Here is a 16,268-nt window from a genome sequence, read left to right as displayed (position 1 = left end):
CTGAGGCTGAGGAGCGGCGCGGCCGGGCCCGACAACCAGCACCGCGCCGCCACCTCCTCCCTCGCCCACAGCGCCTGCGCGCGGCCGGCGCCGGCGGCACGTGAGCGTGTTGTGGGCACGTGACCCCGCGCGCCGCCCGGCCCCGCCCCCGCCGTGCGCGAGCGCGGGGACGCGGCGCGGCCTGGCCTGGCCGCCCGGTGCCCGCCGCCTCCCCGCCCCCGCCCCGCCCCTCACCGCCGCCGCCGCCGCCTCGCCGGCCATGAGGCCCAGCCGCCGCCGGCGCCCCAGCGCGGCCCTGCGTCGCGGCTGCTGAGCCTCCGCCCTCCCCGCCACCACCATCGCCCTCTCCGCCATCCACTCCCCGCCCGGGCGGGGACCCCCCCTTCGCTCCCCTCCCTCCTCACAGCCGCCGCCATGTTGGGCCGGGAGCCGCAGCGGGGCCGCCACTGAGCCCCGGAGCCTGCGAGGCGGAGGAGGAGGCGGAGGCGGAGGAGGAGCCCGGGGCCTGGCCGCCCCGCACAGCCCAGCCGGCCGGCCGCCCAGCCGCAGCCATGGCGGAGCAGACCTACTCCTGGTGAGCCGCGGGGCTGAGGCCGGGCGCCGGCGCTGCGGGCCGCGGGGGAGGGGGGGAGCGGCCCCGGCGAAGGCCGGGCCGGGCCGGCCGCAGGGGGTGTTCCGGCCCGGCCTCCTTCCGGCCGGCCCGGGGACGAGCGGGTCCCCGCCGCGGGGATGGGGTCCCGAGCGGGGAGGGGGGCGCAGGCGTGGGGGGTGTACGGGGAGCCGACGCCGCGCCTCTACCGCGGGACTGCCGGTTGCGGGCTGCGGTGGGGGCTGGGGCATAAAGGGAGCTGCCGGCGGAGAGACTGTGGCCTGAGGTTTAAGCGCGGCTGAGTAGGAGGGATTAGGGGGAAGGGAGGAGGGACGTCGTGCGAGCGAGGGGATGGGGTGGCTGGGCTGTGAGGATCCCCCCCGCTGACAGCCGGGGAGTGGGAGAGGATCGCTGTGAGCATTGGTGTGGCTGTCATCCTTCTCTGTCCCGGAGGTCTCCTTAGGTGAGCCGTATCTCTGCATGGCTAGAGCTGGTACACGGCGATCCTCTGGGCCTGGAGCAGGGACAGTTCCTGCTTTCACGTTTGTGAGGCTGCAGGTATTCTCTCTGCCTAAAGGGAGATTTATGTTAGTATAGGCTGGTTGGTAAGTCAGTGGCGAGTGTGTGTGTTTTCACCTGGTGACAATAGGCTTGTTCTGTATACAGGAAATAGAATGAGGAGGAAGAGACAAGTTCCTGTGGGAAGACATGAAGTATAGCAAATGAAAGTAGAGGGCATTTTTTTCTGTGTCCTGACACTGTCTCGGGCCTAGCTGGTGGTGGATCAAAGAGACAGAGTTCGGTTTCTTTGTATAATTCTGTTTTTTTTTGTATTGTCATGGATCACAACCAAAATATCTCAAATCATTTACCTGTGCATCAGCTCTGTTGACCTGGCCACTGCAGCAATTAATTGTGATACTCTTACTGCATTTTAAATCTATTCCAGTGATATCATCCAGAGTTGTTTCTTAGATTTTTTGAAAAAAAGTTATGACATCCTTATTAAAAAAGGAGTTAAATCTCAGCTTTTGACCTTGGTGTGTGCTGAATGTGGGGAAGGGATTGAATATGCAAGGAATATTCCTATCCTGAATGGTTCTGGAAATCTTTCCCATTACTTCTTCAAAACTTGGAACCCAATGGGGATTTCTGTTCTGCCACATGTTGAGACTTTTATCAGTCCCTTCTCCCATCTTCTGTCCCTTCTCTGTCAAGAACCAATATACATATTGGTCTTTTGCTTTTTAGATGTTCTTATTTTGTTTCATGAGCTCAGTTCAGGCAGTGGTCTGCTCTGCTTTAAAACAAGAGCAAAAAGACAACTTCTTTGACTTAAAGGATTAACTATATATTGTTACTGTCAGTGAATATTGGTACAGATTTAGGCAGTTTAACGTAGTTCAATTAGATGTGTCTAGTGAACTGTTGTCTTAGTGTATTTTAATTGCAGAATGAAATTATAAATTCATAAACTACTCTGGGATTTGTCAGCTTTCTTTAAAAAACTAAATGAAACAAAATGTCAATTGTACATTATTTTGATCTTTAACTCCCTTGCTTTTTTGAATGAGTGTCTTTGCCATAGTAGTGTTCTAAAGGGAAGGTTTTTAACAGAGGCTGGGAGGAGGATTAACTCTTCTTTAGGTTGCATATTTTAGGAGTGAAGTTGGGATTTGAGTTGTTCTTCACTGCTTGCTAGGTGGATCACAAGAATGGTAGTTCTTTCTTACAGTATTGAGGTTGTAACAGAACAAGGATATGAGGCTTACATCTCAAAACACTGTAATTTTGTGTCTATATTCACTAATGTGTCCTCATGTTTTTGAGGTTTCTGTCACTTTGCATTTTGACCTGTGATCAGCATTGTCTGGGAGCTATGGGAAGAGCAAAAATCCAGTTTCAGACTACGGAGTCCTGTTCTGTAACTTGTGCACTCTTCTCTGTGGATGCATGTTTAATTACTTACACTTCTAGCAACAATCTTGCGTTTGTTTATTTTTAGTTATGGTAATGCAGCTCAGCATAAAATTGGCTAGTCCTTTAGTGCTTTTAGGAAAAATGCACATGCTGTCAACTGAGGAAACCAGCACTTCTATGAAAGAATCGTACAGAATTGTGTCCAGCAATTAGTGCTGTTGTACAGTTTTGAAGTTGGCAGATTGCATCCTGTCCGTTTGCCGGACCCGGTCCTTCTTCTGTGTTGCAAAGGCTTTCTCAGAACAAGAGCTTTCCCTGTTCCTTGGTATAGTGTATAGCTGCTGTGCAGATACCTTATTTGGCATCTGAAAATACATAATTTGACATTAAGAAAAATCCTTTCACGAACCTATCTTTGTACAGATGTAAATTGGTTCCTGGCCTCAGTAGTGCTTCCCATTTGCCCAGGAGCATAAGGCTGGATTATGCCTCTTTTTGTGCATAACTATCAACATGCATCATAGAATCACTGTAGCTTCATAGATATGATAAAGGTTTATTTGGGGTTTGATTTATTTTTTAATTGTCTCAGATGTGTTAGAAATACCTTGTAAAAAATGTACTTGCAAGCTATGATAACTGGACATTAGCATTGTCAAACACTTAGGCAAAACAGGGCTTTTTTTCAGTGTTTGATGTCTCTGTTAATGATGTTATTTTGAAGAGATGAGAACTAATTCTCATTTTGCTATATTTATTGTTTTGAAAATATAAATCTGAGATTTTAAGGTGGGTTTATATTTTTCTTTTAATTACCAAATGAAATTGATTGCAATTTCTTTCTTTTATTAAGATACTATAAGAAGGCAGTACTTATGCTTTTTCCCCACCCCTTTCATAATTTTAGATACATACGCTGTCTTTTGTCACTATTCTTGTGAGTTATTTCTTGTAGCAACCTCTTCCCCTTTTTTCCCTTCAGTAATGCCCCCACCTTTAACCATCTGTACTTTTATTTAGGTCTTTTTTAATGTCTTGAATAGTCTTGCTGACCCAGTATTTCGGGTATGTGTGTTATCCCTGAAAGGAGGATCTACTGAGAAATTTTCTGGTGAAACTGAATACTGTCATCCTGGAAAAACTAATTTTAATATGAAATGTGGGATAAGTGCAGATGGAAATACTCTTTCAAAGGATATGCACTTTTTTTAAAAAAAGGGTGTTTGAATAAAATGCTTGTCAGTAGTGAGTAGAGAAAATTTCTTTGTCAAGTACCTGCAATAAGAGAAGGAAGTTATGAGAGCTATGTATTATACTCTCGTTACTCAAATCTGCAAGCCACAGAGGAACGTGACTGCTGCATTGCAAGGTTGCTCATAATTTTCTAGATTAAACGAGAGCTGAAATTAATTTCCTGCAAGTGGAATGGATTGGGAGAGGAAAGAGGTTGTGGAATACCCGTTTTCCCTTTGCTTCCTGTCTGTACTCCAGCAAGGAAATGGGACTGGGTAGTGACAGACGTTCCTGCTACACAGAGGAGGGAATAAATATGGGAAGAGCTGTTTGCCCATCACCAGTGTGTATGTGTGTGAGTAAGAGGTTAGTAAATGCCAAGGATTTTATCTTCAGGCACCAAGCTGTTGGAAGTATTACAACAGATGAATACGGAAGCAGCAGGACCTAGATCATGACTTTGTGAAATACTTGGTCTTTCCTTAATTTCTAGCACCTTGTGGTGAGATTTTTGTGCTGGATCCTATTTAGAGGGCACAGCAGCACGCACATGTTGTTTATCTTCAGTTAGTAGGTGTTCAGTGTTTTTCAAGGCCTGATGTAACACCCCCTCCCTTTTTACTGTTGCCCAGTCTGGCAATAGAGATTGCTTTGTTCTTTTTTTGCCCTTTGAATGCACAAAAGATTTTCACAGCTTCCTTCATATGTGAAGACAGAAGAAGGACATTTCTACACCAAAACCAAATATATTTTTAATTTTTCCTTTCCCAGAGTGTTGTATAAGAGTAATACGGATTGCAATGCGTGCGTGTCCTGTCAGGGTGATGATTAGGAGACAGACTGGGAGAGTAAGCTAAGAACAAAAAAAGAAGCCGCTGTATTGAGTCACTAATCTTAAGAACAACTGAACTCCCTCTTAAATGTTTTAATCAGTGGCATGATTCTTGTATTACTCATCAAATGTTTGATGAGTGAAATGGTGATATATTTAGAAACTTCCCTATGTAATGCAAAGGGTGTGCAAATTAAGTGTAATGATGTGTCAGAGCAATCAATAAAGCTACTGAGTTCTGGAATAAGTGTAAATGTACAATGCCGTCTTTGCTCCTGGGAGAATTCAAATCGGTTGGTGTTAAAAGTCTTTCTAGATTCAGAGGTCTGAGAATTTGCTTTCATTGCATTTAAGCATTTAACATGCTCCTGCCGTGAACTAAAATACAGTCTCTTCCAGAAGAGTGAGGTAGTGCTTTTAAGTCTTAGTTGGCTGGATAAGATGTGTATGTGGGAGGGCAGGGAGTAAGAGAAGCTACAGCTTGTTGACAGAATTTGTCAAGTACTAGTAAAATAATTTTTTGCATTCAAGATTTTTTACTTGCTTTTGCTCAGTTTAGGTCGAGAGACCTTAACTGACTAATTAAGGTGTTTTGGGGATGGGAGGCAGTTTACAACAGAAACAAAACAAATAATTCACCTGAATTTTTAAAGTATTACACTTTTTAGGTGACAGATTGCAAAGCATATAGATAAAATTCTGTTGTGTGTACTGTCTAAAATCTTTCGTGAAAGCTTGGCATACAAATGTAGAGTTTGGCCTTTAATCTTACATTTTTCAGGAACTGAAATTACCGGCCACATTCCATTTTAACAATTGTTAGAAGCTGCCTGAGGACAAGGATGTCATTGTAGGAATGTGTGTGAGTATCTGCCATCAGAAGAGTGACTTAAACCTCAGTAAATTTGAGAATATCAGATTTATAATTAATATGTTTGTCTTCCAGTACCAGCCTCACTTCACTTGTTTGTTATCCTCCCTCTAGCTTTTGCTATGTCGGACTGTATGTCAGGTAGGCAGGGACTCTTGTCTACAGCACTGGACTGAAACACAAATAAGGCAAAGAGCATGGGAGTAGTTGAAGTTTACAGTTACTCTAATGTACATATATATAATGACTCTGATGAGCAAAGGGAAAAAAATTTCCCGCTTCAATGTGAAGGCTGTATTTACTAATATATTAATAATTCTTTAAGAAAAATCTAAAGGTGAAGAACATAAATCAATGTTTTCTTGGTGCTGGTGTGCAGTACCTATTTCAATTAAGATTTCTATCTGTTCTGCCTTTAGCCTATTCAGGATATTGTGGCAGCGGAAGTCAGTGGTTCCTTGCTTTTTACCCACTGATTGAAGAACTCGTCCAGGATATAGAAGAGCAGTTCTGTCCCCCAGGGTTTCTGACCTTGCCTCTCTCACCTTCCAGGGGAGTGCTCTCATCACCAATCACCAGTTGAGCTTTGTGTGTCCTTTTAAATCTGTTTCACTTCATACAGAACGCTGTAAATATTTGCTGGACCAGCAAGCAGGCATGGCTTTCTGCCTTAATGATCAAAATACTAATTTGGGATTGTCCGGGACCTGGGTTCCACTTCCTGCCTTGGTAAAAATGTAGTTTGGAAGACTGAAGGGGCTGTAGTCTGTGGGGGTAGTTCAGGATGCTTTTCTAGAGATGCAAGTTTGAATTCCCACAAACAGAAGAAAACCTGAATATGATTTCCTGTGTCATAGGTAAGTGAGCTGCTAGGTACGTGGGTCTACGACTACTACTACCTTTTCTTGTGTTTTGTGTTGGGTTTGATGAACCTGAGAGCATCTCTTTCGTTTATTGAAGGATGTGATCCAATAAAGTGATAGGTTATTTTGTGGACTTCGGAATTTTGGTATGAGTTAAGCAACCTGATGCTGTTGGAATTTGAGGAATTGTGTGGGGACTACCAGACAGGCCAAATTAATTGAGGATGTTAAGTTCTTCTGAGATTGAGATGTGTTTTGGTGAATACCACAGTTTTAAATACTAGATTCAGGTGCTGAAACCTCTGTCATTAATCGTTTGTCACTGAAACACAATGCCAAAAAATGTGTACTTATGAACCCTTCCTACAAGAAGTACTTTGAAATACCTGTCATGCTTTTTAAAATGCAGTGATTTTGATTTGCTAAAATTTGGAAGAAGAGCAAAATGGATTCTGGTCTTTTTTAGTATCTCAGCTATTTTATTTCATTATTTCGGTAATGTGATGTATCAACATCTCTGGCGTAAGTGCCGCCATCTTTATTGCCCTTTGACATTTAATGATGACTCTAAGCATCATAATATACTCTAAAAGCAAATAATTGACACAAGGCATTGAGTCAAACAGTCTAATTTAATTCTGGTGACATCTGAGTAAAGTTTCCAGGAAGAACCAAGGCTGAAATTGGTAGAAAAAAATAATTGTGCACATTTTCTTTTTGGTGCTACATTGCTTTAGTGTAACTGATTAAGATTAAAATTTGGAATGATTTAGCCAATTATGTGGGCTGAGTGAAGTGGAGTGAAACACAAGCTAGTGTGCTAGCTGAACTGAATCCAGGCAATCAAACTGACTTTGAAAGGTGATGATTTAATAAGATTAATGGAGCGTATGTGTCATGGCAACACTTCCTGATCCCCTTTCTCCCTCTTTAATTCTTCCAAGGATGCTAACGTTGATGATCTTTTCTCCTACATCTTTTACAAGTGGTGTCTGTGCTTGAAATACTCTGATCTGCCAGACCAGGGTTCTCCTCTCATGCGCCATCCCCGCAGAAAGTCAGCTCTCATGATACGTTAAGAGTCTCTCTGTCCGCCAGAACCACTGTGATGAGATTATCCTGGAACTGATTAATTGTGTAGCTGTTGTACTGTCGTCTTCATTATTAGATTCTGTTGAGTATTTCTTTTTAGGGCCAGGTCTAAGCCCCAGGTCCCAAATTCCCTTGGATAGCCTCTGTATCTGTATGTCACTTTAAGTGGCATGGTATATAGACAGGGGTGTCAGAAAGTAAGAATGTTCTGCTGGCTTTTTAGAAAGATATTCTGTAACTGATAACTAATCAATTAAACCAGAACATTTTAAATATTCTATGACAACAAGTATTCAAAATAATAAATATATTAAATGAGACTACCCTTATACTTCGCTTGTGTGGGGACAGGGTTTTAGGATGGAGTGACTCTTTTTTTTTAGAATGTCAGAACAGAGGTTCTTTAAAATCATTACAGCCGATGTCGTGAAGTAAAGGAGAATGCACCGAGAAAATTATTCTCTATTGCACAATCTTGTGCTTAAGATGCCTCCCTTATTACTGAAGTTGCCCATGTAGAAGTTGGAGAGATATAATCATATCTTACAGTTTATATATGGTAGCATTTTCCCTAACCAGTGGAATCTGAAAGGAAAATGATAGTGTTTGACTCTCATTTCTTCTCTCCTTCTTCCTTCTGAAAACAGTATTTTCTTCTGTGTCTGTCAGGTTTGGATGTTCTTCCTTTACTTCCTGTAGCTAGTTCATAGGCTTTTGACCCAAGAAAGTATTTTCCCATGCAGCAGGGTATGAAGCTGAAGACTGAAATGATTCTCTTCCATTTCTACACCTTAGTCGCATTTCTGCAGGCGTCTCCACAACAGAGGTAGTGTGGGGGAAGCAGGAGGAGACCCAGGGGGGTTCCACCCTCTGTTTACACACACAATCTTTAACTTTAGGCATGAGTTGGCAAGCTTACCTGCAGGAATAGGCTTGAATCTAGATTATTCTTCAGTCCAGCTGCTAAAAGAAAAAAAAAGTGCTGTGCAGTGTGAACTACTGTTTTTTAACACCAGTCCTCTGGTGTTATCAGTTAGTTCTACCTGGTCAGTGCTTTTCTGCTTGCCACTTTCTGTCTTGAAAGCCCAAATTTACTTCTTCATTCCAATGGACTCTGCCGTTTTTGGACAGAGGTATCTTTAAACAGTCCTTTGTTAATCTAATAACTAGCCAGAAGATAAATTTGCAGCGATACGTGATTTTAAATAGCTTTAAAAGTTTGGCAGAAGTTTACAGAGATCAACAGAAATGTTAAGGGTTGATAGTGTTCCACTGAATCACAGAAGTTTGGGAACTGTTTGCTTACCCCATTTTCTTATGTCAGTAGTACCACAAATACCAACTTCATGCTAGAATAGCAAATGCACTGTACAGATGGATTCATGGTGCAGCGTAGTTTCAGGTGGAACAAAAAATCAAGTGGTCTCAGCATGTAAATTTGGTGCACCTGTCTCTACAGCAGTGATGCACAGATAGTTTTGCAGGGGGTTTCTCCACACAGGTTAAGCTAGTAGCAAGTGTATGTCCTCAGGATTTATTTTAATTTCAGTAGTTACTTGGATTAATAAGTTCCATTTACTCCACTTGAGATAACGTAGCTTGGGCAAGAACTAGCATTACAAAATGTTTGAGCTCTGTGGTAGTGTGATTAGCAGGACAGAGGTGAACACTGCAGCTGAGTTATGGCTCACTCTGCTGCCTGTTAGTTCTGGTGTCTGTGCACTTAGCAATCTGCCATCCCTTCTTCTGTTGGATAGCTAGCTCCAATTTAAAACTTGGTTTAAATTTATTTGGAAACTTTTGTAGTGGGTAGAAATTCAACAATGAATTCTGAATAATTTTGTAATTAGGATCAACCAGCTGTTGGTACAGATATGTTGGATGTATGAGACCAAAGCTGAATGGTATGTTGTTATACAAAGGACTATTTTTACTAGTATAAGTTTACCACTTTCAAGGCTACAGTTGTGATTTATCTCGCCATAATCTGTGTCAGACCCATTTGGCAAGATAAAACAGGTTTGACAAAGCTTTGACTTATTTAGTCAATGGGAAGTCTATTTTTCAGGTGATTGTTAGCTAAAGGTGAGGTTGGTGAAATAGCAGGTGGCAGATGGAGCAAACAGCTGGATTATATGGATTTCTGTAGAGTGGTGAGGTGAGGTACGTCTGTGTCTTGCTTTCTAGGTTTGATGGCACAAGGTCATTCTGGTCCTTTTTAGAAGTTCAGATTGATGGTCTATTTGCTGGAGGAAAGATTATCTGCTCTGTGAACTCTTCTTGAGGTGGCTGATCCTATACCTTCACTTGAATAGCTGCTCTGAGAAGTTATCACGAAGGGCTAAAAGCTCTCATGGGGAATATTATGATCTCTGTAGGGTTTTGAAGATGAAGAGTAGAATCTAATTAAGCTTTATGTTGAAAATAGTTTAAAGAGCGCTTTTTTTTCTCTCGAAAAAGGAAACTTTAAAGCTAAGTAGTGAAGAGCTGGACTTTTTTATTTTCTGCTAACTTGACTATTTCTAAAGCAGATGCAGCTGTAAGCAGTTAGAGATGATACAGAACAGAAAGAACCTCTTTATCATACTTATGTGCCTTACAAGAACCCCAATGTTAGTTTTCCAGGTAGTTATCTTCCTCTTTATTTTTTTATGTTTTTGCAGATGGAACATAAAAAAGAGCTACCTTAAAGCTAAATCAGAAGGTGAAAAAAGTCTGCCATAAACTAGAAAAACTTCCCTGCAGGGTGCTTTACTGGAAGAAGTTCAATAAGAATCCCAAAGCACCCTCTCTAAAGAATGTTCCTACTTTTTGTTGTTGCCACAAACAAAGGTTTTTAGATATTTGGGCTAGAATTTGTTGAAAACAGCCTCCACCTGTTCTTCTGCTGCCTGTTTTTTGCACCTGGAACTGAAACTGCTACCTTAAGCCTGACACTCAAGTGTATTAATGTACTGTGCTTCTCTTGCACTCAGGTTGTAGGGCAGAGATCAGGCCCTGGCCAGTCTATCACAAGGCAATGTCTCTCATATATGCAGCGTGTTTATCTGTAAAGTGGCCACCTTTGTTACTGTCAAGACCTTTTTTTGAGTTTGCCTCTCTCTTAATTGGACATGGCAAAAACAAGGGTGCCTGTTTTGATGGGCTGTATTTTGTATTTTCAAGCTAGCGGAATCCCCTCTCTTCACTTTGTGCAGTTGTGAATAGTCACGTTTGCTTCAGAATCTCATCAGCCATCATCTGACAACGTTATTTCGTCTTGATACAGACCCAGCACGATGAAAGCTGCTTTACTCTGGCAAGGCAGACTGGCTACTCTATAGCTTTGGCTCATACAGGGATGTACTTCAGCATTGGCACTGAAGATTCATAGTTTGGTGCTAATGGTGTTAACTCATTCTTTTATGGAATTTTTGTGAAAATAGTGTTTAATTCTACCCAGGCATGTCATGATAAAGTATATATCATAATGCTGTACTGGGCGGGTAAGTCAACTCATAAGTAGCACTCAGAGCTGCTCTTTCTGTATGACAAGGTCATATTGATCAATTTGACTTTGGTTTTGGCTTGTTGATTGTAAGGTCTGGTTGTTAAATGCTTTGATTAAACTGTTAGTTGTTAGTTTTATTTTTTGATCTCACTTCTGAATACATTGCTAAAGAGAGTTTGGATTTCCAAGCACATAATCAATAAAATAGTGGCCTGTCAAAGGTATGAGGTGTGGTTTTGTTTAGGTTTTTAAAGTCAACAGTAGAGTCAATGTAGATGAGATAACATCCTCTTTTCTGACGTTAGTGATAAAAACAACCTTTTTTCTGATTAGAGAGCCTACTACATTTTGATATCTTAAAAATTAGAGAGAATCAAGATATTCTGCATATTTGTAACTTACGTATGGGAATCGCTGTAGAAGTTAAACCTAGAAATGAGAAAAAATATTTTTTGTACTGGGACGGAAAGATGCGTTTTGTCCAGGAAGTAGTGCAGCATTCAGATCGATATCCTCCAAATCTGAGAGGACTTCATAGTGTCTTTGTACATTAGGTCTTAGATGACTGTTCTTCCATCAGTTTGTCCAGCTGCATTTTTGAATCTATGCAAACTACAAAGTGATGATACTTAGTTGTGGGAACAGATAGAGATCCTGGGGTCTCTGCTAGGGTATGTTCCTGGGACCTGTTTTAGGATTTAATTTAATTAATTCTTCCCTGTAGTGCCTGCATATGTACATGTTAAGCTTTTCTGTAGCGCTTGTTACCAAAACACCTGTATGTCGCAGATAAACCAGTTGTATGGTTCTAGTACAGGTATCCTTGCACTTTCTCGGTCTCTGAACTACTGTGAAGCTTCAATTGTTGCATTTCCTTTATGAGGAGGCAGCGACTTACCAAGGAGGTGTGATTTGCAGCGTGTTCTGCTGTCAGAGTTCTGCTCTGCTTGATCAGCTCTATCATTTGCAGAAAGAAACCGTACAAATGTGAATAAACACCTCTTTTACTAGGCCTTGACTCCAGTGAGTATTATACTCCAGACAGTTAGAACAAGGTTAGCAGTAGAATATCTGTATTGCTGGATCTGTATGTGTTGGCAGTTACAAAGTCCAGAACTGGGCACAGACTTTACAGTGGTCTGGGGCAGTTTGCTCTCCTGGAGTGAAGCTTTGATTACAACCTCAGGATGCCCACGCAAGATGAGGAGCAGGGCTAGAGTGAGAGCCTGATGATAAAGGATGGAGCTGGTCACAAGGAAAATAAGTTAAACAGATATATGCACAGAATATTTTTAGGTAATATTTTGAGAGCGAGTTAGGCCACTCAAGGTAGACTCTCTAGTATAATGTATGTGTCTTGAGTGAAGCTGTACACATAGAAGAGGACCAACTTCATCTTCTGGTTTTGGCTCCTGGATGAGATCAAATAGAGCATTGGGTAGTGGTATTCCTTTGTATGCTTGCTAGGAAACCTGCTGTACTTTTTCTATGTGGTGTTCTCTGTATTGCTTCAGGTGGAGATACTTCTCATAACTCTGGTTTGAACTTTTTTGTTTTAGTCAGTTACCCGACTCTGTGTCCCATAAGAAGCCAGATTACAGATTTGTTAAGATATATTGTCTTAAATATTTAGGTGTTCTTTCTGCTCAGTGTGTTGTTTCCTGTCCAAGCAAAGCTGCCAAAATGATTACATATTTATCTTACAGTGCTTTACAATAAGATTTACAAGGTGAAGTCGGTTATTAGGTCCTCGGGGGCAATGCAGCTTGTCCCATCTCTAGTGCTGGATTATTTGTGCTTTTCAGCTGAGGGCTGCCTGGTTATCTCTTGGTGTAGCAAACTGAGCAGTCACTTCCGTTCACACAATTGAGACACCTTGGCAGGCGTCTGACCACAATGGCCATGCAAAATCTGCATTTGCCTGCATGGGCTGAAGGGCAGTCTCAGCACAGCAGTGTTGGTGTGGGGCTCTGCCCTTCGTGCTGGGATTTCTCTTGCAGAATATTGCAGGCCAACAAGATGTACAGAAATTTCCCTGTGTATCCCAAGAGTCCTCTCTTTCTGCCGCATAATTAATCAGTTTTCTTTTGTCATTGCCCTTTTTTAATTGCTTGCTGACACCATGAGAACCATAATATTCTGCATATGATTGAATGTTGGTAAATATGGCCAGGACGATGTGCATTGGCTCAGTTGCACATTAGATGAACTTAGCCCTGGATCTTCAGAGGATACTGAATACTCTGATAATATCGCTGTAAGAGGAGGAAGGTGAAGTTGAGCTGTTAGTTATATATTTTTTTCTTGAACAAGCTTATTTGGAAGAATGCCATGTCTGGACTTGGATGACTGACAGTGTCTGGGATGAGGCTGAATTGCAATTACTAGAAGACAGGCTGCATTTTCTTATGTTAAAGACTCAATTGTCTGGACCCTTGTTCAGGTAACTTACTGCTTCAGTTCTGGGAAACACTAATATAGTTTCCTTTCACTATGGTAAAGTATGAAAATTTGTTATCCCTTGTGACTAATAGTAGCATTGAATTTACCGTTTATAGTTTAACTATTAGAAGTTTTTTTGTAATGGAATTTTTCCATGCTATTAGGAAACTTGCTGTTGAATATCCGGTATCTTGGTACTGCATAGGAATTGGATAGTTTTGGATGAACAGGGTTCCAGAACTCCATTGCAATTCATTGATAGGATCTATATGACTAATTTGGAAAGCCTGCAGTGCCATAATCTTTCAAAATTTAGACCTGTTTGTTGAAGTAAGATAACAGAATCTCCTGACCCCTCTGGACACTGAATAATGTCCCCACTCATCTGAAGAGATCCGACTTATCCTCCATTTCTCTAGCTTATTAATTCTTTTGCTGGCAATTTGTGCAAGAGAGAGGAACAAAGGAAATAATTTAGAAATAGTTGTAGGAATGATGTGAATTCATGATTCTAGGAAAGTATGGTGCCTTATCAGGGGAGTGATGTCCCACATTTTTTTCATGCAAGCTATTCAACACTGTAAAATTAAGCAAGTATTTAGATTTTCTTAATGTTGTGGACACCTGAGGACAGTGACTCTGCAAAATGCCCAAGTAATAGAATTTCATAGTGCTCTTACTTTGGAAACAAAGTTTGCTTTGAGTAGTAGATGTTTTGTAACTAAAATTGTCTTGGGTATATAATATGTCGAGATGTTTTTTTAGAAATCAGTGCTAAGTGGACGTTTTCTTGATGATGGGGGGTCCTCAGTTAAATTTTTAGCATGTTTGTAACTAAGCTTTTTTTTTCCCCTTTTTTCTTTTTTTTTTCCTTTTTATTTAAAAAAAAAAAAAATTCTTGTGTTACTAAACTTAAATATACACCTCCCCCCATTTCTGATAAGTGGCAAGTGGGGAACGTAAGGCCAAATGGTAATAAAAGTCCTGCACAACTCTGTAATACCACTTGCAATTTTCATAACGAAAGGCATTTTATCCAATCTTTTTATTATGGTATAAACATACCAGAGATGTACCAGAACTTGCTTTTCATTTTGCAATTAGGAAAGTGACTAACCTTTGTCAAGTTGGGGCCCTCTCTCCCCAAGAAGAATGATCACGTGAATGTAAAGGTGTGTCAGGTGAGGTTCAAGAAACGTCGTATTTCTGCTGCCATGTGATTAGCGGTGTGGTTCCTAATTCCTCTTAAGGTCTTGCTCTGTTTTAGATCAGCTACAAAACCTCCTTGCTGCCTAGCCAAGCTATGCTTTCCCCACTGGAACGTTATAAAAACTCTTAAGTAGAAAATATGAAGAGAGTGGGTGAGAAACCCTTTATGTAACTGTGTTGGTCGGTTTTAAGATCCGTGGTGTTGGTTTCATGACATTAAGAGAGAATTGGAAGTCTGTGATCTCAGCGGAGTTTAGTGGCAAGGTAATCAGTTATCTCCTTTGCTTATTAACAAGCCATTGTATTTTCTACCAAGCGTAACTTTAACACTAAGACATATTCCATCTCTATAGTTGAAATGGGAGTTAGGAGCTGGTATGTGCTCCTGATCTACGTCTTCTGTTCAGTCTGGGACGTAGCCATTAGTCTGGCATTTTGGCTAAATAGCAGCTTTGCATTGCATATGCTGGAGTTGAAAATATTTCTCTCACTTCTTGGACTCGTTACTGTAAAGTGCTTGTCTCTTAGAAAATGCAAGCAGTGTTACAGATCATTAGTATTAGCAAAAAAAATACAATATTAACTGTTAAAGGACTCTCCTTAAAAAGAAATTCCATGTAACTAGTCATTAAACTTGTCTGTATGGACAGTTAGCTCTGGGCAATTCTGTGATGCTTTTTCTGGCTTATTTGTTTATTCTCACACTTCAGATTGTTTGGTTTATTTGCTAATTATAAAGAGAAATACTTCTGCTGTTCTAGAACATCCTCTGTTTTAAGATGCTAGAAACTTGAACTGTCTCTTGTAGTGTCACTCGACTATTCCAAACTGCTCTGGAGAAAGAATGATTGACTCTGGAAGCACTAAACTTAAGTTTATTTTAAAGTTTGTGTATACAGGTTATTTAATTTATGAAGAGCTTCTATACCTTGGGGCATTCACTTGGACTGTTTTTTTTGTTTGTTTTAGGAATTCATAATTGTTTAACTTCTTGAAAGAAAATAATTTCTATTGAATGGCTTATGCTATGACATTGGAAGTCTATAATCAAATGCTACAGACACTACTATTTTGCTATAACTTGCCTGTGACAATTGTCTGAACATTAAGTTAGGTAGCTGTCACGGATGTGCTAGGACAGTTCCAGGCTCAGTTGCTTATATTTTGCATAGGTCACCGTGAGGAGCATCATAGCATTCATATAGCTGTATTGTGTTTTGTAAAGGAATTTTTCACTTGTGCAATAGTCTGGGCTTGGACGTGGTAGTGATGCTTTTGTTTGTCTTTTGCTAATAATGTCTCAGGTGGTGTATCTCTAGCCCGTGTCTTCCACTTGAACTTTCAGGGAAATCATCATTCTGTGCTTTGATTGTTTCCCTATTACCATGGCAAATAATTCATGCTGCTAATTAGGACAGTTAGAATTGCACAGAAAGATGGGCAGGGAAAGAATAGAGCCTACTTATGCTCACAGTTTATGTGTCTTATAAATTTATACAACAGTTATTGCTAAGGTAGCTCATGGTTTACAAATGAAAATGTATAGCCTTCTGATTCATGGTATCTATGAATACTTTCCTACTGAAGGTAGAAGGGAAGAGTCACATATTTCGAATAGCTTCATTTTGTCTGGTGCATATGGAGGGATGTGGTTAGCAGAAACATCTTGTAGGCTGCATTGTGCCCGGAACTAGATTTATGTTCCACTGGAGAGAAACACATTCAGA

The 16,268-nt window shown here is 41.1% G+C and overlaps 1 protein-coding gene across 4 annotated transcripts in view; it reads left to right on the top strand.

The window, feature by feature from the left end:
* The first annotated feature begins 195 nt into the window (after positions 1-195).
* Positions 196-16,268, top strand: part of SPPL3 (signal peptide peptidase like 3) — a 63,459-nt gene continuing 47,386 nt past the window's right edge. The window contains exons 1-2 of one of the 4 annotated variants that reach the window (XM_075515957.1): positions 197-574; positions 5,356-5,436. Coding sequence is in view for 2 of the 4 variants with exons in the window: in XM_075515955.1 (XP_075372070.1) it covers positions 552-574 (23 nt within the window). In the remaining 2 variants the exon portion in view is untranslated. Of the gene's footprint in view, positions 575-980; positions 1,148-5,355; positions 5,437-16,268 lie in introns of those variants that run through there. The other 3 variants (XM_075515955.1, XM_075515956.1, XM_075515958.1) reach the window with 3 other exon arrangements.

This window comes from Mycteria americana, chromosome 13 (genome assembly GCF_035582795.1).
Source record: "Mycteria americana isolate JAX WOST 10 ecotype Jacksonville Zoo and Gardens chromosome 13, USCA_MyAme_1.0, whole genome shotgun sequence".
In the NCBI taxonomy this organism is placed as follows: Eukaryota; Metazoa; Chordata; class Aves; order Ciconiiformes; family Ciconiidae; genus Mycteria; species Mycteria americana.
The sequence above is the reverse complement of the archived record's forward strand: the minus strand, read 5'-3'. Positions and strand labels throughout refer to the sequence as shown.